This window comes from Parasteatoda tepidariorum, chromosome X2 (assembly GCF_043381705.1).
Source record: "Parasteatoda tepidariorum isolate YZ-2023 chromosome X2, CAS_Ptep_4.0, whole genome shotgun sequence".
Taxonomy (NCBI): Eukaryota; Metazoa; Arthropoda; class Arachnida; order Araneae; family Theridiidae; genus Parasteatoda; species Parasteatoda tepidariorum.
Genome location: NC_092215.1, coordinates 48,751,417 through 48,768,097, shown reverse-complemented (window position 1 = coordinate 48,768,097; position 16,681 = coordinate 48,751,417). Strand labels below are relative to the sequence as shown.

At 29.9% G+C, this 16,681-nt stretch overlaps 1 protein-coding gene across 3 annotated transcripts in view; it reads left to right on the top strand.

Moving 5' to 3' along the window:
• Positions 1-16,083, top strand: part of LOC107449518 (grainyhead-like protein 1 homolog) — a 171,024-nt gene extending 154,941 nt beyond the window's left edge. For 2 of the 3 annotated variants that reach the window (XM_016065069.3, XM_071188166.1), the window contains exons 13-17: positions 1,855-1,922; positions 3,478-3,554; positions 8,609-8,694; positions 15,722-15,786; positions 15,872-16,083. In XM_016065069.3, the coding sequence (XP_015920555.1) occupies positions 1,855-1,922; positions 3,478-3,554; positions 8,609-8,694; positions 15,722-15,786; positions 15,872-15,989 (414 nt within the window). In that variant the 3' untranslated portion in view covers positions 15,990-16,083. Of the gene's footprint in view, positions 1-1,854; positions 1,923-3,477; positions 3,555-8,608; positions 8,695-10,828; positions 10,922-15,721; positions 15,787-15,871 lie in introns of all 3 variants that reach the window. The other variant, XR_011638357.1, reaches the window with a different exon arrangement.
• Positions 16,084-16,681: the final 598 nt, after the last annotated feature.

The following is a 16,681-nucleotide window of genomic DNA, read 5'->3' as shown; positions in this document are numbered from 1 at the left end:
ACGTTCACTCCAGTAACGTTGCAATTTTAAACCCAACTACAAAAACTTACGAGTCAGGTATTTTATTTTATATTTTATAACCGTCGTTGAACAGCCGACCCAATTAAGTTTACGACTACCAATGTTCAACTCCGCAGCCTTGTGATTTTGAATCCAATCCAGAAGACGAGGGAACTCCTGGATCGAGTATTAGGAGAAATTCGTCTTCGTCGAAGATTTTTTGATAGAACCCTCATTTGCGTTACATAGGGAGGAAAACCACGAACAGCTCTCACGGTTAGCATGACGGCAAGGGGTCTCCCATGGTCCGTCTACCACTGAGGATATTTTATGTCAGCACTATAGTTGGTGCGAGCCGGGTGCGGAATTCGTATCGACCAGCCATCGCTGGGATTCGAACCCGGTTTGCTCCATGCCGTGTAGGATCTTTTGTTGAATCTTCCATGTTTAGCCCGACGGAAACGAGATTCTTAATATGCGGTTCGCCTACCACTGGTGCTGTTCTACGTTAGTACAATGATCAGTGCAAGCTGGAAGCATTATACGAATCAAACAGCTAATTATTCGAACCTATGGCACCTACGTCGAAAGCGAATTTTCTGACTCCTTCCAACCCTAAAAATTAGAATTTTTAAAAAATTTTTTGATTCAAAATTCGTAATTTTCATATGTTTCAATAAATGTGCTTAAGCTAAGGCAGGTTAAATAAGCAAAAAAAAAGTATAAGAAAAAATACATAAGTAATTACACTCATGTAATGAATATTAAATATTCTAACTAAAATTAATTAACTGAAAAAAATTAAAATTAAAAAAAATCAAAATTTAAATTAGATCCTTAGAAAATAATTTTTTTTAATCTATCAGTAATCTAACATATTTTTTAAAACATAATCTAACAGAATTTTTTTCAATCCGATATAAGTGAAATACATTCATAATAGATGTTTATGTTAACCCTTACTTTAGAATTAACCTTCAGAATTATATGTTAACTTTAAATAGACCGTTCAAAAGACCGGTTATTGTATTGTTTTGTAAACTGTTTGTATGTTTAATGTTAAATACAAAAACAATTTATAACCTATTAAAACAAACAGGACTTATCAACATAACAGTTGGTCATTAATACTTTTTGATCTTCTTTTAATTATGTAAAAAAAAAAAAAAATTCTAATATTATAAGTAAAAATAAGCTTGTTAAAAGCATTCTGTGAAAATGCTCCCGATTTTCATTACAGTCGTGGCTTACTTTAAACTTACATGTTTACTTATTTATGATTTATTGATTGATTTATTGAATTATTGAAATTACATACATTTGCTGACTTGTGTGCTCAATATAGGCTTATAAGTCATTGTCAAGTAGAAAATACAGATAGAACAATTCAGAGAAAGACATCACAAAGAATGCATCCAGGGTTACGGCGGGATTCGAACCCGCTACCTCCACGCTTAACAGAGCGCTTGGACCGGCGATACCGCTCGGCCAGGGAGGCCCCTACTTATTTATGCTGCTTGCTTTAAACTTACATGTTTACTTATTTATGCTGCTTGCTTTAAACTTACATGTTTATTTATTTATGCTACCACCTTAAAACGAAGTCCAAATATCCGCAACTACGAAAATTTTAAGGTCAATAAGTTCCTCACTTTCTATGCAAGCTTTTAGTTTGTATCAGCAAAATATAATACGTTTTGATATTTTTAAAAATTTACATTTTTCTAATTTTTAAAAATTTACATTTTTTTAATGTTTGACCAATCTACGTGTGCTTCGTCGCATCAAAAAATACTGTACTGAAATTATTTCAAAATTATAAACCTTAATTAGTTAAAAAATTTCTTATTTTAGATCAATTCCATGGATTTGTCTTTTTATGCAAACCATAATCCACTACTAGAAGAAAACAACACTATTGGGTAAGCTTTTCTTAACATATCCAAACCTAGGATGCTTACTTGCATACCAAAATAGTTTCTAATATATTTTTAGTCTATTCAAAATTTTGACTTTATCAACACTTCTCTCAAGGTAAGCAGCAAAAATTTTTTATTGATTTACTTTTATTCTATCAAACAAGTCGTGCCTTACAAATATAAGTTTGAGTTTTTAGGTCACAGAAGTAAGTACTTATTACTATTATACTTTAATATTTGCAAGATTTTTTTTGTCTGATATGAAATTTTATTTTTATAAATTTAATTTTAAATAAATGCATAAAAATTCATTTGCCCTAATTCACGTAAAATAATGAATAGGATTCAAAAAGCAATCAATCAAAATTGATCTTCCTTTACCCTTCACGTAAAATTAATTTACGTGATGAATCACAAGATGCCTTCGCGGAAACGTGACCTTTATATGACTAATCGCAATTTTGTTTAATGCTTGAGAACTAAGATATATTAACAGCGTGTTTTCGGAAATGCGTTGCATGGTGTGATTGATTGCATCAAAAATATAGTTCATAACTAATTTATTCTTGCTTTCATAAAAATGAAAACTTACTTATTTACTGATTTTTATTTATGTAGGGTGAATTGCGTTTAAGTTTAGAGGATATTCTACAAAACGTTTATTGAAATTTAGAAAATGACCTTCCGAAATTAATTCATTCTTTTGTCCTGGCGTCTTCTAAAATTCATCTAATTATAAACTAATTTTGTGTGAAAATGCGTAACTTGCAAGTTGTGGTAGAATTTATTCCACCAAAATAAGATAAAAGTGAAAAGTAAATTTTTTTCTTCTTTGGGATCATTCAAGAAAGTTAAAGAACAAGTATAGGTTCCGTTGGTTTTACGAAATTTCAAAAATCTGGGAAGAAAAAAAAAAGTTAAAGAAAATGTAGGGCTGCTTTTTTTTTTTTTTTTTATAAACCAAACGGCTCAAATAAAAAGATATTGATTTTATTTAATGATTAAGAAAAAAATATTTACAAAATTTAGAACTTTTGATCAAAAATACAAAATTTAGAACTTTTGATCAAAAATGCAAAATTTGGAACTTTAGCAAAACGTTAAAACTTGATTATAAACTAATTTTGTGTGAAAATGAGTAACTTTCAAGTTGTGGTAGAATTTATTACACCAAAATAAAAGTAAAAAGTAATTTTTTTTCTTCGGGATCATCCGAGATAGTTAAAGAACAAATATAGTTTTCGTTGGCTTTACGAAATTTCAAAACTCCGGAGCGAAAAAAAATCAAAGAAAATGCAGAGCTGTTTTTTTTTTTTTTAAACCAAACGTCTCAAATAAAAAGATATTGATTTTATTTAATGATTAAGAAAAAAATAATTACAAAATTTAGAACTTTTGATCAAAAATACAAAATTTAGAACTTTAGCAAAACGGTAAAACTTGATAAAGGTTCCTTTTATAAAAATTTTCCAATAAATCGGTCCATTATTACAATAAATAAAATAATGAAACTTCCATTACTTTTGAATTTATACTGTTTCTGCTTTTTCTCTCATAGAAATGATAGTCGAGACACTGATACTACAGCATCGCCTCCACCTCCAAAGAGGATGAAGACATTTCCACAACATAGAGGTACAAATAAAAATTTAAAAAGTGGTATTTTGAGAAAATACGAATTAACCTCAAATGTGATCTCATTTTAAAGTATTTACCAATTTAAAAAATAGAAATAAACCAAGAGTAAATTGTGAATTTTTAAATGCCGTATTTTTCTCATATCAATTGTGATAGTATTCAAGAGGTATCCTGGAATTCCGGATTTTTCGTATTATCCTTCCGGGTCATAAAATTAGAAGGGAATATGATTTTTCTGTGAATATCGCAGAATTTTGTGTTTCTCAAGACCATTGGTTCTCGGACATTCGATAATCAAAAACTTATAATCCGACGAAATTTTCACGAAATTACTCAATCCAAATTTCAAAATTTGAAAGTTTCGCTTATCTCGCAAAACGGGACGTTTACATACACGTGATTCTTCTGCTAATGGGCAGAAATCTGTCAATTGTTTCTTTTGGTTTGGCGGGTTTTCGCCATTTTGAATATTTGAAACTAGAGCCGGAATCAGCTGATATCGTGATTTCTGTTCCCGTGGTTTGAATATCAAGCATAGATTTTCGTATTTACCTAATTTAAAAGTTACTCCTTGCGATTCATATTTACGGGATTTCAAAAATCCAACATCGCGATATTTGCAAGAATTAAGGTTTTTCTTAAATTAGTTATTATAAAGGTGTGACATTCATCATGGGTAGGTATTTTAATTATAAATTAATATAATATTATCTTAAATACGAAACATGTATGGTTTACAAATTGATATCTTGATATCGATTTTTTGCACATAAAATTTTCAGGGTTTTTCACTTTATATCACAAATTACCCTTGTCATATTATTAACAAATTTTCCGCTTTCCATATCCGCAGCTTATACTGTCATACAAATTTTCCGCTTTCCATATCAGCAGCTAATACTGCCATAACTTGATTGCAATTTGATATCTTGAAAATATTTCATAATTTGAAACTTCACTCTTGGTTTATAAGTTTTTTTTTTTTTAAATTTTGTAGTTGAAAGAAGCCATGAATGGCCGAGATATAGCGTCCCTCGTTATTGTGGATTTTAAGCTGAATTTTCGTTTTTCCATTGTTTTGATAGCTTTTAATGTTAAAATAACATTCGGTAGCATTTCAATAAAGGCTAAAAATGAAGATGTCGCTTAATTAAATTAGGAAAAATAGCATTTGATAACTTTTAGGGCTTCTATGGATATTTTTCTGAAAAATTTTAAGCGATAAAATTTTGTGGTTAGTAATTTTGGATAAGTAATTGAATATTGCACGTTTGTTGGAATTCAGATTTTCTTTTTTTTATATTTATTATTGTTTAAACTGATGAAAACAAATTTGAAAGATGTTGAAAAATTGTTTTAATCTAATTACGGAAAAACAATGATGTTAAAACAAAAGTCTAAAATAAAGGCAAACGGAAAATGCTTATCTACCTTTCAAAAAATGCTAACTGCAGAATTATGTTTGAATAATTTTATCAACGAACATGAATCGAGAATAGTGCGCGGTACCTAAAATTCTGAGATGCCTTAGTAATTTAAAGGTGTCGAAAAATACTACCGAGTAAAGTATATATCCAACATCTATTAAATTATAAAAATTAAATAAAGATAATTTAAAATATATGTTTTCCTCTTTCAGTTAGGGTAAACAACCACAAGAAATTATTTTTATATAAAATTGTCTTTTATGTATCAGTTTTAACTCGCATAAATAAGAATGTTATCTCGAGTATGGAGAAAACACATGCATTCTATAAAGTCTGATATTATCTTTTAATTAACATAAAACTAAGAGTAATAATAATGCAATGGAAATAGCACTATAGTAATTTATTGCAAACAAATCAATATTATTGTGTTTGCGAGGATGAAAAATTTTTTAACTCGCATCAATGCAAAAAGTGTACTGCGCACAGGAAGAAAAAAAAAGGAATTACCCTGAATGATTTTCGATCAAATGATCAGTTTTTCACGTTCTAGGACTCAATCTTGATTGTTCGGGGGGGGGGGGGGGAGTGACCACAAATATGCTAATTAATTAGTGCAGGCGATATTTTAAGTTACGAAATCAGACACAAAAACGTACTTTCTCCGAATGAGCATAAATTTCTTTGCCAGTGGATTTCTGACCCTCAAAATATAGGGGATAGCTGCAATCTGGGAAATACGATGCCAATAGTTTGGTCAGGAGTTATGAGAACAACCCTTACAGCCACTGGAACTAAAGAGCGACTTTGAGCACGCTGGTTAGATTTCTTGGCAACGCCTTATGTACGCCTCGCCAATATCGTTTCTTCGTAATTTGTTCACAAAATATAAATCAATCACAAATCAGATTTTTAATGATTGAATTTTCCATTTCAAGCTAAGTAAATGTTCCTTTGCAGAAAATGAAATAGCGTCATCAATGTTTTTTTCCCTCATTTTTCAATAATAATAACATATTTATTGAAATCCAGTTTACTTTAAATTTTATTCTGATGTTTCTGTTTCTTTGTTTAAAATATTACTGTTACGTTACTGTATAAGATTATTTTAACGTTAATAGTAAGGACTTATATGGACCTGTTATACCACCTTTTTTTAATATCATACTTTGTCTATAGCAGCGTTTATTCAGCTTACGTAATACTGTGTATATCTGAATCAGAGTAAAAGATTTCAGCACCTGTGCCTTTTAATTCTGTGTTCAATCCTGTGGAATTTTTAACCCTCATAATATGACGTAAATATTTGGAAAATATGATTTTAATGCGTGATTTTCCTTCGAGTTTTTCACCACCCATAATTGAACGAATTTAAATAATTTTTGCATGATTTCATAAAGCTTACTTACGTAAAGATAATTTCGTGCAAAAGAAGAATTTTTCATTAATATTTTTTATATAATATTTCTTTAATTGAAAAATTTTGAATCTAATAGCAGAAAATTTTTTACAGCCGCTGTAATTTTGAGTGACAAAAATTCAAAATATAAAAAAAAAACTGGTCGTAGAGTTCGTTCTCGAGAAATCAGGGAAAAGGTATAAGGCAGGGTTTATACGCCTCAAGGGAAACCTGCAAATTTAAGAGAATTTTAAATTAGATAAAAAAAAATCTGCGAAAGTGATCCTTTTCGTCAAAAACCTGAAAAATGAAAGTTTCCAAGCTTTTTTTTTCTTTTCCTGAAATTTTTTTTTTAAAAATCCCGCATAAAAATCATATATATATAGACACAGTCCAGTCACATTAATGTGACCACTTGTCAAAAGCCAGAATAACCACCTTTGGCAGAGTGGACCGCTGTGAGGCGTGCAGGAAGAGAGTCAGCTAGGTTTCTGAAGGTGTTCACTGGGATGTTGAGCCATGCCGACTTCAGTGCCATGGCCAGCTGCGTTAAATTACGCTGTTGAGGATATGTGGCGCGAGCAACCCGATAGAGGTGGTCCCACAGATTCTCGATTGGGTTTAAATCCGGAGAGTTTGCTGGCCAGGGAAGTACGGTAAACTCATCCTTTTGCTCTTCGTACCACGCACATACACTGTGAGCTGTATGACACCTCGCATTATCCCGCTGGTAGATGCCATCATTCTAAGAAAAAATCATTCGCATGAAGGGGTGGACATGGTCCGCAAGGGCAGATGCGCACTAGTGCTGATCCATCGCTCCTTCCACAATGATGAGTGCACCCAGTGAATGCCAGTAAAACATTCCCCAATCCATAATGCTCCCTCCTCCAGCCTGGATCCTTTCGGCAATTGTTGCAGGGTGTTTGCTTTCAGTCGTTTCATGCTGTATACGCCAGCGTTTATCCGTCCGATGGAGCATAAAAAGTGATTCATCGAATAAAGCCACCTGTCGCCACTCTGTGGACGCCCAGTTGCGGTACTGGCATGAAAATTCCAGCCTTCGTCGCCAATGAACAGCAGTCAGCATAGATGCATTAACCAGACTTCTGCTACGGAGGCCCATGCGTAGCAACATTCGCTGAACCGTTGTTGAGGATACACACTTGGTAGCCCCTTGGTTCATCTGGGCGGTCAGTTGCTCAACAGTTGCACGTCTATTCACCCGAAAGCGTCTCCGTAGCTTTCCTTCGCCTCTGCCATCTATAGCCCATGATGCACCGCATGTGGCACGCCGCTGATTTTGGATAGTGCCATTTTACCATGCACGGTATACTTTCAACACGGTGGTACGAAAACATTTCACAAAATTGGCCGTTTCCGAAATGCTTCCACACTTGGCCCGAAAGCCAATAATCATACCCTTTTGGACGTCGGATAAATCGCTACGTTTTTGCATTACGCCAACGCTTGAAATGCTTTCCGATGCCCTAGGACATCCTTTACATGCACTCTACTGTAATATGCTGCCACCTGCCTTCTGTGATTGGTTATTTCACGTTGACGTCGAAGATAGGGGGTGATCACATTAATGTGACAGGACTGTGTATATATATATATATTTTAATAAACAACCAGGTACTATGTGTATTTGGTTGCTTGTGGTAGTAAATGCTTAAAGCAGTGGTAGAGATTTAATATTGATGCATATTAACTTATTCATGCTTTTAAGGTTTTATTAATGTGCACCAACGTTATTATCCAGTGTAACTGATAAGCTGTGTAACAGAATATGCTAAAAATTGTTTCGCTGGGGAGTCAGAGAAAACTTCGAAAATATTTTTCCAGAAATTGAGTAGGAACCGTGAAAGTATTACATACAAAAAAAATTCTCCAAATCAAGCAATTAATTCAAGATTTCAACGATGTACCATAACATAAACATTAAAAGCCTTAAACTTAAGACTACTATCCTGACTCAACTACAAGGATTGTATTTTCTAGATTGCAGCTACCTCCCCCTACACATACTTATTTTGTGGTATTCGGGAATGACTGTGGAAAAATTCTATGAATTCGTAGGGGAAAAAAATCTTCATTCAGAGAAAGTACGTTTTGTTTCAATTTCATACGGTAGTACACATTAGGGAATTTAAATCATTACTATCCCAATTTGGTGGGTGAAGTACGTTGAATAATACAGACGAGGAATCATAATTTTTCAGTACTTGTTTATACTCGTCAAGATTCAGAAGAAGCATTCCAGCCACTTCATATTTGTCCACCAACGCTTGCTGGCCTAGCGAAAGGGGTAAGTTTCATTACCTTTTATTTTTCACTTTTTTTTCAAAGGACTCAGTATTTCCAATTATGTTAAAAGTAGCTTTAATTTTCATCATGATCTTCAATTTTTCAAACTATTAAAGTTCAACGATTTTTGTATTTTTAACTGAAAACTAATGACTTCTTATATTAAGCAGTATCAATGGTGGGATTTTATTCTATTACAGTCGTTAAACAGCCGACCGAATTTTCAGTTTACGGCTACCAATGTTTAACTCCGTAGCCTTGCAATTTTGAGCTCCTGGATCAAGTATTCGGAGAAATTTGCCTTAGTGGAGGAATTTTTGATGGAACTAACCCACATTTGCGTTACACGGAGGAAAACCACGAAAATCTCCCACGGTTAGCCTGACCGTAAAGGGAATCTAACCCATGATCCGTCTACCACTGAGGATAATTTAAGTCAGTATTATGGTCGGTGCGAGCAGGGTGCGGAATATCGAATTAATCAGCTGTAGCTGGGATTCGAACCCGTTCTCTCATTGGGAGGCGAGCGCTCTATCTCCTGAGCCACCACGGCTCAGAAAATTCCAATTACCGGCCAAAAAATTCAAATTTCCAGTGCATACATAGTTACTAACGGACGCTTAAGACCATGGGGTGAGATCCAAAATTTGGCGAGTTATTGATAGATAAATATAGCCAAACCCTCGTTATGAGTACTAAATTTTAAATAATCTGGCTACAATTTAATTATCAAAAACAAAAAAAAAAGGTTAAAATTTAATATAACCCCGTAACCTAAACATTTTTATGGTTAGAGGGAAAAAAACAGCTTAAAGAAAAATAAACTTAAAATATATTTTGATATTCGATTTGTTGCGACACTGAGTTAATGAGTTGTACGCTTCTATTGAATTAAAAGTTAGCCATTACATTGATTGTTAAGAAAATAATTAAAGTATTTTCGCTTTTTATAAATATCATAAAAAGTAAATAGTTGATTTTTTTTTCCGAATTGAAAATTGTTTTGATTATTTATATAGCTATTTTTGAGAAAGAACACAATTTTAAGAAACTAGTTATGCAAAGTTAATTTTTCCAAAAATTCACAATAAATCTGTTATATGTGCATCTAAAAAATTTTGATACTTTGATGAATATGAAAGATTCTGTTGTAAGAACCTGACAATTTTATTTTCGTCCAAATTAGTTGTGTTCATATTTTCGTTTATTTTCAATGTAATGTACAGTGTGAAATATATATTACTAGTTTAAATAAGCGCTTAGATTCATTGTTTGCACTTATAAAATTACGGCCATTGTCTGAAAAAACTTTACCTCTTCGTGACATAAATCGTTTTAAAGCAGCTATGAAAGAATCAGATGTTAAATCTGAAACTATTTCAAAATAAACAACGCCAGTTACAAAGCAAATAAAAATTGCAAAGTGAATTTTTCGCTATGGACCTTTTCTTTGAAATTTGTATTTTATTTGAAAGAAGCCACAGAAATTAACTCCTGTAATAATTAAATGGAAATGATGTAATGCATCTTTATAAGGGCAAATCACCCATTTTTTGCTCCGATAATTGGGGATTAAATTTCGCACAAATTACACAATTATGAACAATACTAATACACAAATAGATAGACTTGTTGTAAATCGTTTTAAAGAAAGCTTATTCATAGAACTTTGTTTTTAGTTTATACAAACCTTGAGATTCTCTTTAAGATCACCCAGGTCTTGATAGAAGTCCTCCATTAAACACAACTAATATTAGCATATTTGATTGATAGTTAGAATATATGATATTAGATCTTTTACAACCACTAAAATTTAAGGTACAAATTTTCTCTGAGTCAAACTAAACAGTTCTTTATTAAATCTGACACAGAAATTTTTCATAAATTCAAACACAAACATGATTTACAACAAAACAAAAGAGACATCTTCAGATTTTTGACTATTAAAATATGGAGAAAGAAGTAAATCGTTATCTGGAAGATATGGAACTAAAAGCTTTTAGACCCTTAATATTAATTTTGCTTTCTTCGTCTTTCTCCATATCTTGAGAACTTCTTAAACAAATCAGATACTTTGTGCATGATTTTGTAGACCTCATTTCAACGATTTTCTGAATTAGAAATGTATTTGACAGATGGCCAGCCAGATCTCCAAACTTGAGTCTGATACCGGATATTTCGGGCTATTTTGAATTCCTTTCACGATCACTACATGAGCTGAAAAAAGGGTTAGTATTGGTCATCAGTCCCCATTTCAGTGTCCCACAACTTAATTGGTAGCGTGGAAAGTGTATGACACCAATTTTAGTTAATACAGCATTACAAATTTCATTCCAGAAACCATTTTGATAATTTTTCCAATAAAACCTATGTACTGAATCAGACATGTTACAGCAGTCTTAAAAATAAAGCTATAAACTTAGCACGGTAACAGAAAATTTCAAAAGCAGTTTTCAAATTATAATAAAAATTACTATTCAAAGGAATTATTAAATTTAAAAAAATACTTTTAACAAATACATTCAGTAACTTCGTTTAAATTTATTGAATTTATTTAATTTGGATTTAAATTTATTTAATTTGGAATCTTTTCTTACTTAGAGCCATAAACGATAAAATTCTCAGACTAAAATTATAATAATTAGTTTAATATTTTTTAATCAGAACTTAATATTTTTGATTAAAATGTATCAACAATTTGGAATGCAACTAAATCAGAGACTGCCCCAGGTTCTATAAAATCTTTAAAAAAAAACTGCAGGGAACTAAAATTTGCAGATTTTCAGCTAGTTTTTCCAGCTTTTAAAAAAAAAGCTTAACACAAAATAATTGCAACAAAGTTGCGATCAAGCTTACTTAACAAAGAATCATACGTAAAAAACATACATGCTGCTACCACAAGAAAATATATAGAATGTGTAGTAAGTTGGCATCTTTGCTTAATATATTTTTAAAATTTAGTTTGAGAGCAACAAGTTGGTTTAAAAATTTCTGTGAGAATTGAATCGTTAGTTGGATTCAATCATTTTAAATAAACTATACAAAGAAAGTAATTCATTTGCATATAAAATTTGATTTCATCGTCTAAAACTAGAACATAAGCAATCTGACCTCCAATTCACCACTGAAAATTTTCATGGTAGAAAAATTCAATTAAGTTTTTTTTCTTCTAAATAACTTAAAATTATTCAAGCTTCATAAAAATTCCGGAACAAATAATAGAAACGACACTTATGTATAATTTCTGGATGAACCCCCAGATTAACACAGCAAAATTTTGCATGTTTTGAAACGTTATTGTTTTGATTAAAATTAGGAGGGGGAAAAAAAGAATTCCGCAGAAAAGTGGCCATCTTATTGTATTCTCTAAAAAGTTTGCTTTTTTTGCGGTAAATCAGATTTGAGCTTGAACTAAAGTAAATTTCTATTTTACATTCAATAAAGAACTGTCTAGTGCACATTTTCTATGAAGTTGTTTCTATTTTCCTTCAGCTTCAAAAATTAGACACAGAAAATAATTTGTAACTTAACTTTTGAAGGCCACCATAGATCTTTAATTATTAGGCAAGGGTGCTCACAGAAAGCCTTGAATTGTATTATTGGGTCATTGAAATTCCCAGTAATTCTTCTCTTCAAGTATTTTAATAAATTTTCTAAGGATACTATACTATTTCGGTACCAAAATAAAATGCATTGTAGTATTTCCTTCTATTTTTCAATAAGCATTATACAAAAGAAAGTTTTTTAATGTTTTCCAAAATTAAAATATTATAATTATTTTTTGTGAAATTGTTTTTGTTTAATATGTTTTAGCAACAAAATTTTATTCAGTTCCTTATGTTCATATCCTCTATATAGTGCTCAAAATAAAAAAACGGAACACTTTAATAACTTTTGATCTAGTAATTGAATTTAAAAAGGACTAAGGTGCTATCCTAATTTTTTGATTGTCTAAACATACAAGTATTAATGAATGTTGTGCCACTCATACTGTAAGTTACAAATTCAGGCATAAAAACATAATATCTCTGATAAATATACCTTTTTTATTTATTTAATTAAAGAACTTGTGTTCTTGACCCTTAAAATATAAGAGAATCCAAAATATAGAGATTATGGTTCCAATACTTCCACTGGTAGAGCAGTAAAAGGTTTGAGTTCCTTTATGTTAATTTGACTGCGTTTTTCACCACATTTCTGAAACAATTTAAGTAAATCTAAAAAATTTGACCACAACTCTAAAGCTTCATTCAAAAATGGATTAATATTAAAAAAATTTCTAATTTATTATTTATAACAATGATCAAAAACATGTTAAATTGTAAAACAAGCAAAACTTTACTTCATTTCAATCTATAAAATTCAATTCTAAAAAATAAAATTTCAAAAAGTCACAATTTAAAACTTTTTGACCATTATAAAATGCAAGAATTGAAAATAGAAAAGAATTAAAGTATTTACTAGATATAATTCAATTAATTTGCTCTGTTCATTATTTTAAATTTAAAAAAAAAAAAAAAAAAAAACAGACATAAAATGTATTTTGTCTTAGTAAACATACCTTTTTGTCAACAGATAAGATTTCTTATCTCTCAAAATATGGGGGTGGCTGCAATCTGGAAATTATGGTCCCAATAGTTTAACCAAGAAAGAGATCAAAAGTTAATTCCCTTAATGTTAATTAAGTCCCTTAATGTTAATTTCATTAAAATAATTTCATTCTTCTACACTTTGCAAACAATTATTTATGGCCTATGGTTGCTTTAATCTCTGAAACTATTAAAGATAATCTGAAAACTTTTTACACACAATTGTGAAATGATACATCCAAAGATAATTCAATATAAAAAATTATTTTTTCATCCTTTAATATAATAATGATCAAAAACATTTTTACTCGTAAGAAATGAAATACTAATGCAGTTCTTGAAATAATCAGTTTGAATAACTGAAAGATTTGGATTTTCAATCTAATATCTTTTTATTTCAATTAATAATTAATACAGACAATTACTTTTGATTACATATGCTAGGATGCATAGTCGTGTTTTCGTTTATTTTGTTTCTTTTCAAATTATTGAAACTCCACTTTAAAATATTTCATTAAAAAAGTTATGAACTCTATTGCAAATTTTAAATAAATAGTGGTATGAAAATATACTAATTGATACTGATTATTTTTTATTGCAACAGTACTATCAAAATTTCCTATTTATTGATCTCAAAATTCCCCATTAATAGAATTCTACAGGAAAAATTGCAAAAACTTTTTATTCAAAATAAAGTTATTAAAAAGAGCATAGTTTATTATTATTTCTTTTTTGCTATAAAATTTGCCCTTATAGTACTAAAGGAGACTAAATTATACCTTTTTTTAAATTTGTTGTTTGCCCTTTCTAAAAGTAAACTGGTGCATGTATACTGTACCAAAATTGTCCCAGTTTATTCTTTAGCCCACTATGAGACCTGCAATTCACTTATTCACAAAATATAGCATTAAATAAAATGAAATACAATATAAATATTGCAAATGAATTCTGAATATTTTTTGTTAGTTGTTTTTTAGTAAAAAAAATGCATTGTGAAAATATTACAAAAATGAATAAAATCATAATATACAACAACTTTGTTTACACTGATAACAGAAAAGAATTTTTAAACATGAACCAAAAAGTAAAGTATAAAACTTAGACAAGCACTTCATTTTCATTTATGCTTTGATTGTGACTACCTTTTTATTTTAACTTGTTCAATATTATGTAAACAATTATGTAAACTAATTTTAGAAGTAATCAGAAAATGAATTTGATGATGCTGTATTTGTAAAATTTAATATTTTTCAATTGGCTCCATTCAAACTAAAACTATTTATATAAATAATAAAAAATTTAATTCTAAAAAGATAATTTAAAAAAAGTTGACTTAGTTATTTAAAAAAAAAAACATTTAATATAACCAGTATATCTTCATCAGGTATAACTCACAACAGCACTTACCTATGAAGAGAACAGAAAAATTGAATGACTATAGGCTAAAAATGTGTTAAGCAAAACATCCACAAATATAAAGCAATGCAAAAATCTAATTAATGCAATATTAATTTATTATAATTTTAAATGTTTCCATGCTGTTGATCAAACCAGGCATTGGACTACCCTTCAGCCTGGTAGCAGAATTTACAGTCAATCTGCAGCACTGTCCTTATAAATCATCGCCTCTTTGAAGTCAGACAGAGATTATAATTATAAAAATTAAGCAGCAAAATTTTCAAATATGACACATAATAAAATTAGATAAAAACTTTATGTTTAAATTTTAAACAATCATATTTTAGCTTTGCTTAAAAGGCGAAGAAACAGATTCTTATACTAAACGCGATAAAGAAATGAGAAGAAAAACTACTTAGAAAAAGGATTATCCCAAATTAAGATCTTTTCATTTCTAAGGAATATATTTAATGAATACCAACTTATATAGTGTTCTAATTTGCACCCATTTAAAGTTTCTGTAAATGAAATTCATTATAATACAATCACAGGTACTTTCAAACACATAAGACTAAAGAACATTAAAAGTTTGTAGGGTTTAATATTACAAGAATATAAAATGGATATGTTTCAGTTGCTAATTGAGAAAAGTTAAAATATTTCTGCACTACTTTTCCTTAACAGACCATGTTAAACAAGAAGGAACATAAGCATACACCAGCATGATGAAGAAGTGTGTGTTAGTCTTATTTTGGTATCAATTTTAAAAAGAGGAATATTATTCCATGTTGTAAAAAATGAAGATTGAATTTTTTTTCTTTTTTCTTTTATTTTTAAATTTTAATTTACAGTTCTTCCTACAAAAATTTTTTTTCCTTCAAAAAAAATATTAAAAAAACGCAATGAAAAGTAGTTTGCAGCTATAGCGATAATCTGCAATCCCTATTTCTGTGCTTGAGGGTTTCTGCTACCAGGCCCATTATTTACTATTTATATTCAAATATTTTAAAAGTTAATAACTTTTTTTTATTTCTATCCTAGATTGAAAACAAGTACAGCATCAATATTGACAGTATAAGAAATGTATACAAAAAGAATACGAAAGGGTATGCTAATATTTTTATATAAATAATGACTAATGAAATTGAATCAAAGGTATTAGAAAATAAAAATTCACTCTTCCTTTTGCAGAATTACAATTCAAATTGATGATGATATTGTTAAGCATTACAGCAATGAAGATGTTTGCATTCTTGAAGTGACTAAAGTGAATGACGAGTTATGTGATATCACCTTAATAGAAATTTAGTATGTTTTGAATGTAGTTCTAAATTGAAGGTTCCTTTTCGATTTTGTTAAAAATTCAAAGATTTTATATATGCATAAAATATTTTCATATATTATTACACGTGGTTTTATTTTTTTGAAAAGAGCTATTTTTGAACTTTTTCTTTACTATCTAAATGTATAGTGATTATTTCGGATGTCAAAGATCAACAGTAGGACAGTTTTCTGCCAATTTGGATTATCATCAATAAAATATAATTTGAATAGTTTTCAAATCATAGAATGATGATCATGAAAAAAGAATTTAACACTTGTGAATAGTTTTATGATTTTTCACATGCCGTTATTGATAATGTGTTCAAGAAAATGAAACCATATTTTTTTATCTTACTCTAAAAACTGATTATTAATTAAAAGTTCAGAGGAAATATAATTTTTAACTTGGAGACTGTAGAATTTCTTTTACCACATGAAGGCTATAGAAATTATTTTGGAAATATAAATATTTATACAAGATGTCATGTGTGATATATTTGAAAACAACATTCCAATCTAAGAGACTGATTTAATGAAGTTATAAAAACACTGCTCAAGTAATACTTTTAAAAACATGAGTAAGATATTCAATGTGTGTTTAAGTTTACATGTGTAAATCTCTTTAGCTTGACAAAAATATTCACTAAAAATACAGTTGTGAAGGGGCCAAAGAAAATG